Source organism: Solea solea, chromosome 6 (genome assembly GCF_958295425.1).
Source record: "Solea solea chromosome 6, fSolSol10.1, whole genome shotgun sequence".
Taxonomy (NCBI): domain Eukaryota; kingdom Metazoa; phylum Chordata; class Actinopteri; order Pleuronectiformes; family Soleidae; genus Solea; species Solea solea.
This window is the reverse complement of record NC_081139.1, coordinates 226100-235574: the sequence shown is the minus strand read 5'-3', so window position 1 is coordinate 235574 and position 9475 is coordinate 226100. Positions and strand designations below refer to the sequence as shown.

Sequence of the window (9475 nt, the reverse complement as noted above, 5' to 3'; positions counted from 1 at the left end):
GTCTTTGCAGAAAGATCCCACTCTATCACATAAAAATCAAATCAAAAATGAAAGCGTTGTGTGGGACCTCGACCTTTCATGTTGCTACAAAAAACGCCAAGATGGACGCCAATTTCAAAATGGGCGACTTCCTGTTGAATCAAGGTCATGGTCCCGATGAGATTTTTTGTTCCCACCAAATTTCGTGAAATTGGGGTGCAACTGAGTTTGGGTTTGCTCCATCCACGTTTCGCCTTAGGGGGGCACTACTGAGCCATTTTTGCATGGGTTTTTTTGTATTTCCATTATTTTATAAAATTTTAACGCCAGTTCTGATTTGCGTGCCAATTTTCAAGGAAGACACAACGAGGTTGCGGGGTTGCTCCGATTTGGAATTTCCGACTACAAATGGAACGCACCGTTATATCTTGATGTAATAAATGTCCTACATATGTCACATTTAAGGGGATTAAAAAGCCCTTTTGGTGCATCTTAAGGTGAATTCAGTAATTCCTCAAAGCTCTATACAAGTGTGATTATATTAAAAGTGGGTGAAGAGTTAATCTTCATCCAGTATATGGTCAGATTTGACCCAGTTTACAATCATAAATACCATGTTTTGTCAGTCTTATTGCCGAAAGATCCAACAATATCACTTAAAAGTCTAAGAAAAATAGAAGAAACTCTGGTTTTCTGAAGAAAAAGAACTTTCCCGATACGATCGTTCCCTTTTTTGTTCTTAAAAGCTTCCGCGTAAAATGTCTTCATCTGTCCAGCAGAAATACTTTTCCTCTGCCGCGGCCTCTCTCCTCTTTAAAGTCGTGGAAACGACGTCCGTTCTCTGATTTACTTTTTCCTTCAAAGGTTTGACGAGGACACGTGTGGAATTCTGGGAAGCGTTTAGATGACAACGCTGTCACAGCCTCCTCGTGTTTTTGGCTTTCGTTTAGGTCAAAAGATGAGAACTCAGTGTTTCCACCAGGTTTGCACTTTAAGAGCAAGAGAGTGGAGCGATGATGTCATAGGTTTTCAAAGTTTCCTGTCGTTGTTGCAAGGATGGCAGGCCTGGCAGTCAAAGAGAGCTTCCAAAACTGTGGTTCTGTTTGGATTAAAAAGCCGATATAAAACAAAGCTTTTGGTGGATTCTACTAAACTCATTCTCATGCGTCCGGCCTCCAAATTCTGTCTGAATTCACATCACTCGCTCATGCTTAGGTGTTGATTGTTCACTTTCCAGTTAAAACTGCCACCAAACGTCTTCACTGAGCCGGATTTATACTCAAGCGCGGGACACTTTTTAAGGCCTCATCTAGACGGAAACAGAACGTTCGGTCTACGAAATCCAGGATCATTTTGATCGCCTAAAACCGGTTCAGTGTGGATTCCCCTAAACTCACTGCGACATGTCCAGACACCATATTTGAGATGTATCACAATCTTCTCCGAGCAGATCCTGTCGTCTTCTCAGTGAGGTCAAATTCTAAAATCTCTTTCTCTTTAATTATTTCAACAATGCAAATTTCCAATCCACGACCAAAAATTTGAAAAGAAGCTCTGCAGTGGCAACTCCACGAGCCCCCTGGTGGTCTGTGGTGGTACTGGAATAAATGGAAATTGTTTTACGACGATTTTTGTTGAACTACAGGGAAGATTTTACACGTGATTGTCGAAGAATCGGAACCAAAACAAACTCACAATTTGTTCATTTGTTGAATATATTATTTTATTTTAACATCATCATAGTTTAACTTTTAATTTCCCCTTCATTCATTAAAATGGTCACCTCTGAATGTACACGTACTGCAAACTGTCAAAAATATACAAACAAATGCAGGCTTGTGCTATAGTCTGGTCGAATGTCTAAAAAACAGTGGCACTGGAGAGAGAGGGGGAGGGGGGGGGGGGGGGTTTAGAGAGAGACATTGAAACCGGTAAAGACATGCACAGCGTCATTGTGAGCTCCGGTTCCAGTGGTCCAGGTGTGCGGAACTTCCATGGGATCCTCGTGGAAAAAGTACGTATGACATTTCTCTCACTTTTCTGACAGTGCGTCACAAATCGCCTGCCACTTTATCAAATCCCAAAAAACCCAGCAAAAAATAAAGAAAAATTCACTCGTTAATGGAACTGTTAGGCACATCATTGTTTTTTTATGGTTTTACATTTTTCTGGAAAAGTCTCTTGAGTTACTGTAAATGTAGAATGTTTTAACAAAAAAAACAAGGAAGGAAAATAAACGTACAATTAAAAAAACTGCCTTCAAAAATCACCGTGGAATCACCGTCTTGTTCGTAACTCAACATTGGTACATAATGTGTGTGTGTGTGTGTGTGTATTTCTGTGGTCATGTGAGTGAGTTCTTGAGGTGCATTGTGGGTCTAGCTGTGAATGGCTCATGTCGTCCCATCAGATGCTCAGGTCTTTGGGGTTCCCCTTGTAGGTCCTCTTGGGTTCGGGGAACGTGGGCTTGGACACGTGGCTGTCGTTGCTCCTCAGCGTGCTGTAGTACTCCCTCACTTTCTCCGCTACAAAGTTGTCGTCGTCCTCTTCGTCCTCCGAGTCGTCTCTGCGGAGGCTCCTGACCGGGGAGATGTCTCGTCCCACGCTGTGCGCTCGGTACCGTGGCTCTGGCGTGCTGCCTCGGCTGGCGTAGCCGCCCTCCCTCTCCTTCCTCTCGGGCGAGCGCCCCCTCAGCAGCGAGCTGTACCTCTTGTAGGCCGAATCCGATTCTGGGGTGCGCACTCTGGGCGGGGTGCGCACTCTGGGCAGGGTGTTGTCTTTGTAGTTGTCTCTCAGGCCCCGGGACGCCACTTCTCTCAGCAGGGTTTCCCCCCTGTAGGGTCTCTCTATGGAGGACGCTCTCTTCAACAGGCTGTCCTCCCCATACAGGCGTGACGGCAGTGTGGCGCTGTCGTTCAGGCGGTCCAGAGCCGGTGGCTCACGCAGGACGCTGTCCTCAAACGGGAAGCTGAGGTCAGGAGACTTGGGTGGCTCCTTCAACACGGCCTCCACCCCGTTGGGCTTCTCGTTGCCGCGGCTCTGTCTCTCGGGGGAGACATACCGGCGGTACGGGTCTGAGGAGTGGGCGTGGCGTCTTGTGGGAGAGTGATGGCGAGTGCGGTGGGGGGATCTGTGGCGGTACGGAGAGCGGCGAGGTGAGCGGTGAGGCGAGCGATAGGGTGAGCGGTAAGGGGAGCGGCGGCGGTTGTGCCCTTGGTGTCTGTCTGGAGAGCGACCACTCCGGTGTCCCTGTCCTGCGGGGCGGCTGTTGAGGGTGTTTTCTGCGCTGCGAGAGCGGCCATGCTTCCTGTCAGGCGAGCGGTGGCGACCACGGTGGTGTCCGCTGGAATGGTGGTGGTGGCGGCCGTCACTTCCCTTGTCCTTCTTTCGAAATACCGCAAACGGGTCCTTCCCCTTGGACTTCCTCTCCTTGTGTCTTCCTGTGCTGGTTTTCTTGTGCGGGGAGCTGTGGCGGTGGTTGGAATGGTGATGCTTGCCGGCGCGTGTGTGGCTCGACTCCTTCTTTCTGTGGGATGGTTGTTGGGGTTCTGGTGGGTAGCTTAACTCCGATGGCTCGTCGATTGGGGGCACGGTGCTCACTTCCGCAGCGTTTTGTAGCCCTGCGGCTGGGTTGGCTGCGCTGCCGTCGTTAGGGCTGCCGTCTGCAACAGAGTACGACAGATACAGTCGAGGGCAAAGAGGATGAGACAAACACACAGAGACTTGGTGAAGCCCTTTTCTGCTTCCACGTGAGGTCATGCTCAAACCACTCGGATATGAAAGCTGAGGACATTGTCAATGGAAGCCATTCGGATGTCAATGCCAGCAAAGATGGCCGATTGTTAGACGGCGGAGCGAAAGCCAGTGATCAAACATTAGTGTAGCTCACACATGAGAGAAAGAGACAGTCAGTACGTTTATGAAAATAAATGCATTTGTGTTTGTTTGAATAAAAATGGACTGAAAGTAGACCTGTTAGCCTGACTTAAGGTGCTTTTCCATTATACACTTCTAGCACTACTCAGCTTGGCTTCTTTGCTTTTCCATTAGTGATAGTACCTGGTACTGAACAACGCCGAAATTTTCCTCTGTCTTTCTTTCCTTCTTTCTTTCTTTCAGCTAGTTAGTTTGTGTGTGAGTTTCACGTGGCCGTTGCTATGGCGACCCTGCCCCTGCTGAGGAGGTTCTTTGAACCCATGAAAAATGACGTGACTGATACCAAACCGAGTAGAGTTGGAACTGTAGCATGGAAAAGCGGTAAAGTTGTTTTTGACATAACAGGTGAACTAGAAAACGGCCCAAAAATCTAAAGTGAACAGGGCATATCGCCACCTAGTGGATAAAATAGTCATAAACTTCTTTCAATTAAATGCTGTGGTAACATAACTGTGCATGCGTGGAAAACGTACTGACTGACAGAGTTGTGAAGCAGCGACTGTGTGAAGGAAGAGACGAGTTACCCACGACAAACCTCTACCCCAGGTTTAACTTGAGGTCAACTCGAGGTCGAAGCAGAATGGGACGTGGCCGGTCGAGTCAGTCATGGTGGTGATGAGCAGCCATGCTCTTTCATGCACTGACATGATGCTTTAGACACTTTCAGAAAATAAAAACAAAAACCGCTGACACTGTTTGGTTTAGGGCGGCGTTTTCACTCAATGAGTTGTGTGTTTTTACTTAGTGAGTTTCTTAAGGGATTTTTACTTCTAAACACGCACTCAATCACGTGCACAAGCAGCCACTACAGTGCTCTGTTAATTATTGGACTCTTTAAAGGATAGTTTGGGTGTTTTGAACCAGTCTGGGACACGGATGCTCTGCTGGGACACAAGGAAAAACAAATAATAGCCCCTTAACAAAAAGATTCAGCTAATGAAATATCTTTTTGCTGCTTTTTCTTATCATTAGACAATGTTTTCTGTCTGGAAAACTGAACTTTCTTGTGGATTGGTGAGCAGCAGCAGACCTGCAGCTACCTGTCATCCCATGAGCTAAAAACCATGATTTTCTCAATGGAGTTTGGTGCAGGAGAGTTAGCGGGTTACAAACTTTAGTTTCCTGGCAGAAAACACAGTCCAACAGTGATATTAAGACATTTTAGACTTAAGTAGGTGCTGATTTTTGTTAATTGGATATAATCCACGTGTCTCATGCTCGTCGTTGACATTTTAAAAACAGACACTAAGACATGAGAAAAAAAAAACGAACGGTAACAAAGCAGATTTTCTCCAGTGCCGAGACACAGTTAATGCGTGAAGAATCCCATCACAGTGGCTTCGGCGGAGGACGACACACTGGCAGTGCATTTATAGGGTGAATGGATTTATGCACATGGAGTCGAGCACAGGGACACGCCACACACACACGTCAGGATGGAGAGAGTCAGAGAGACGAGGGAGAGACTGATGACAGGGAGGGACAGCTACAAACCGTGGTCTGGTTTTGGAGGACAGAGGCCTCCCCCATCTTGTCATTTCTCATACATGCAGTGAGATGGGGAGCGACCATCCCTGAAGGAAGACAAGAAGCCCAGCGCAAAACAGGACGAGGAGAGATTCACAAAAACAGAGGAAAGAAAAAAGAACAGAGAGAGAGAGAGAGCACACAAGTTTAGATCACCTGGAACCAACGTGTCAGGGAAGAAAAAAAACAAACAAAAACAGAAAGAGAGTGAAGTTATCGTGTTGATTTTTCAATGAAAAAAAATTGTGTTTATTTGATCACTGAGTCATCGAGATTAAGAGACAGTCCAGGAATTTGACCCCAAACCCTTCAGCAGTGGAAAACACCAGTTACAGAGAAAGGTCCTGCACACTCACCCTCACGCACACACACACGTGCACGCACGCACACACGCACGCACGCACACACACACACACACACACACCTAAAGATGTGGACACAGAAGCAGCAGAAAACAGAAAATAAGAAAACAGTGAGACTCACACATTCACGACGACAGTTATATGAAGCAGTTTTTGTTTTCACATCGCTGACAGAAATAAAAAAATTCAATAAAAAAAAGCTGTTCATAAACTAAAAAAAACGTACAAACAATGAATTTTACAAGACGCTGACGTTACAGTTCACGGCTGACCCGAACGCCACGGCAACAGACAAGAGGGCTATGAGCTTTTTTTAAATGTCAGATTTTAAACCAATTTTCTGTCAGTTTTTTCAACCTAGAGGAAGAGACGAGAATTCAGGATTTTCAAAAGCGTATTGACACTGTGGCAGCATTCAGACCTGTAGATGGCGCTAAGTGCATCACACCTGCTGTAAAAAAAGGAATTTAACAGTATACTAGCAATATACAACATAAAGTTGGCAGCTATTTTTTTCCTAAAACGCACAACTTTAATCCAGCGATTCCCAAAGTGTGGGCCCCCCAGGGGGCTGGGCTGGTACCGCAGGTGAGTCGTGATGTACGCCGGATTTCGAGAAATAATTTGAAGGCATAAAACAAAGCCATGGCGTTTAGATTATGTGTCATTTCTTTGCTTCCTGTCCGGACTGGAGTGAACACAAGGTCTGTTTGGCAAGTTTGGAAAAATCCCCTGCTATCAAGTACGTAGCTTCTTAAGCTAATTTTGGACATGATCCGTTTTCCACGAGGAGGTGAAGGTAAAGTCATTTTCACCAGATCTTCTCAGTGATTTTAGTCACGTCGGAATCTACCACGTCTGCAATCATTACCGGATGATGTCAGTCAAGATTACGGAAAATTTTAGCTGAGGTAAAAAGGTCCGGAACACAGATTTTCAAGAATGGATCGAGGCGTCTTCATTTAGTGCACACGTGACGACAGGAGGTAACAGTGGTGTGGGGGTGCCGGGTTGCCCTGGGTTACTGGGTAGGATAACGGAACATGGGTCGACAAGGGTCGCGGGAGCGCACGGAACTGCTTGTAGCAGTGGTGCCTCTGGGACTGAGCCCAGGAAAGCGATTTAACACGATTTTCCTCCCAGTTGTGGTTCTTTTATTTTGGGCACTTTTCCACTCCACAGTTCCAGCAAGACTCTACTACACTGAGATTTCTTATCCCGTGTGAATTAGCCATTAATATTCCAGATGTCCTGTGGTACAACGACTTATTATTACTCCACCTCGTTGTGTAAAACTAATCCTGTCCGTATCGGGCTTTAGTTGTTGTCGCTAACTTAAACTAACTCTCCAATACAGATATCACTACGATATAGAGGTTTTACATTGTTTAAGTTCACGAAACAACGTTCACATGCACAGTTTAACACAGCTAAGGCCTTAGTCCGACTAAGACGGGCAATCGGACAGCTTGCAGAGTTTGATTAGATTTATAGGTGGCGCAGAATCTCTCTGTAATCTACTGCGTGTTGAATCAGTTTCAGGGGAGGACATTTTGGTGCACGTGCAGAACGCCAAGTCCGACTCTAGTCCGACTAAACGTATACATGCAGGAGTAATCAGACTATGAATCACATTATCCAGGTATGTTAGTCTGACTAAGGCTAGTTCCTGTTTAGTCTTTTCGACTAACGTTTACATGTTTACATTACATTAAGAAAACCAAATGACTGTCTTAGTCTGACTAAAATCAGACTTTTAACGTATATAACATCTTGTACTTAGCGTTGAAGCGTGAACTGTGAGTGAAAGCGGGGGATTCGGGTCAGCCCGGGCACTGGTGCAGGTACAGGGGGGGAAACATTCTTCTCCCAAAGAAAACAACAGAACTGATGAACAACAACTGTTTCAAGACAAGTCAATGCATCTCCACTGAAATCCAGTAAAAAAAAATAAAAAAACAATACACGTTAATAATGACTTACGGTAAAAAAACTAAAGAAAAAAGTTCCATAAATATTATGGAAAATAGACACTAGAAGGAGAAAAAAAGAGGAAAATCTGATTTACACTTTTTTGACAAGTTCATGCAGCAATAAACTTTTTTTATCCATTAATATGTGGCTTCACTTCATCATGGCTCTGTGCACGGAACAAAAATACTTGTAAAAATGCCTCTATTCTTTTCTCTTTTTCATCACTGTACAAAAACGTGGATCCACTCTCTCGCTCTGAACGTTCTCTAGAGTCACAGCTTTTCAACGACAGAACAGTGGGTGCAAAAAAGAAAAATTGTCCACGTGAGTGACGCGTCGTGACGTTTGTCTCTGACAATGGAAAAATAATAAAGAAATTCTTCAGGACACAGATCTCACTTTTAAACCCCGACAGAGTTCAGTAGCTTACATTCACCTTCAATAAATACTATAAATACGTGGCCACGTCCCCGTTTTACCACAGGACGCACGCGGAGGATCAGGGGGTTTTCTCTTGTGTGTGTGTGTGTGTGTGTGTAAACGGACAGAAAGAGAAAGAAACATTGATTTATTTTCAAACTCTGTAAACAGTTTCTATGTTGTGCTGAAGTCAGACACACCACCACCACCAACACCACCACCACCACCTTTTATTTCCTGGAAAGTCCCAGCGGAATGATTTCACTCGGTGGTCAGAATGGTGAGAAACTGAGAGCGGCGGCGGCGACAAACTCAAACAGAATTATAATTCAAATCCCAAAAAGCCCAGGAGTGAGTGACCTTCACCAGACAGAGAGCGGGCACCACGTTACACACCCGTCCACCCTCCCTGGTGGGTTTGTCCCAGCGGTGAGTGAAGGGTCCTGGGAGTCTTTCCCCTCTGACCCGCCACTGTCCCACTGGGCGTCCCCCCCGCCTCAGGGCGTGAACATGGGTGTGAAGGGAACGTTTTCGTAGATTGACCCACCATATTCAGGCACAGAGCCGTCACCCCTCTTGAGCACCAGGTGGACGCGGCGGCCTCCGCTCTTGATGAGCTCGATGGCGCGCGCGTGCTTCATGCCCTTCGTGCTCTCGCCGTTGATCTCCAGGATTTCGTCGCCGACCTGAGGAGGACGCGGTGGAGGAGAACACGATGACACGTTACACATCAAAAATCTTGTGGACACGGAAACGGCAACACTGCAGCATTTTTCTCCCCCCTTTAAGTTAAAGCTATAGTACGTAGGTGTTGTTGTCGTAGTTTACGCCGCGTCCGTCTGAAAGCAGGGATGCCTCAATGTCACGTGTCCAATACCGATATCACTCGGTTGTTTTAAATCTTTTAAATTAACGAAACACAATGTTTACATGCACAGTTTAATTAATCTAGGGCCTTAGTCTGACTAAGACTGACAATCGGACAATCAGTCCAAAGTGGATCTTATTCTCTGCAGCTTTCGCCATCGCGTCGTTTGTTCTTTTCCTGCAACAGTAACTGCACGTTATACGTCGTCTCCTTCTACTTCCGGGTCAAAGACTGGGGAGGAAAGGGATAGTCCGACTCCAGTCTGACTAAGCGTACAGTACATACATGCAGGAGTAATCGGACTATGAATCACATTATCCAGGTATGTTAGTCCGACTCAGACTAGCTGCATTTTGTTTACATGACATTAAGAAAACCAAATTACTGCCTAAGTCCGACTAAAATCAGA

The 9475-nt window shown here is 45.8% G+C and overlaps 1 protein-coding gene across 11 annotated transcripts in view; it reads right to left on the bottom strand.

Moving 5' to 3' along the window:
- Positions 1–1684: 1684 nt before the first annotated feature.
- magi1b (membrane associated guanylate kinase, WW and PDZ domain containing 1b) overlaps positions 1685–9475 on the bottom strand; it is a 166628-nt gene continuing 158837 nt past the window's right edge. For 10 of the 11 annotated variants that reach the window (XM_058632173.1, XM_058632172.1, XM_058632178.1 and 7 more), the window contains 2 exons: positions 8746–8884; positions 1685–3641 (listed from right to left, as the gene is read on the bottom strand). In XM_058632173.1, coding sequence (XP_058488156.1) covers positions 2386–3641; positions 8746–8884 — 1395 coding nt within the window. In that variant the 3' untranslated portion in view covers positions 1685–2385. Of the gene's footprint in view, positions 3642–5409; positions 5490–8745; positions 8885–9475 lie in introns of all 11 variants that reach the window. The other variant, XM_058632183.1, reaches the window with a different exon arrangement.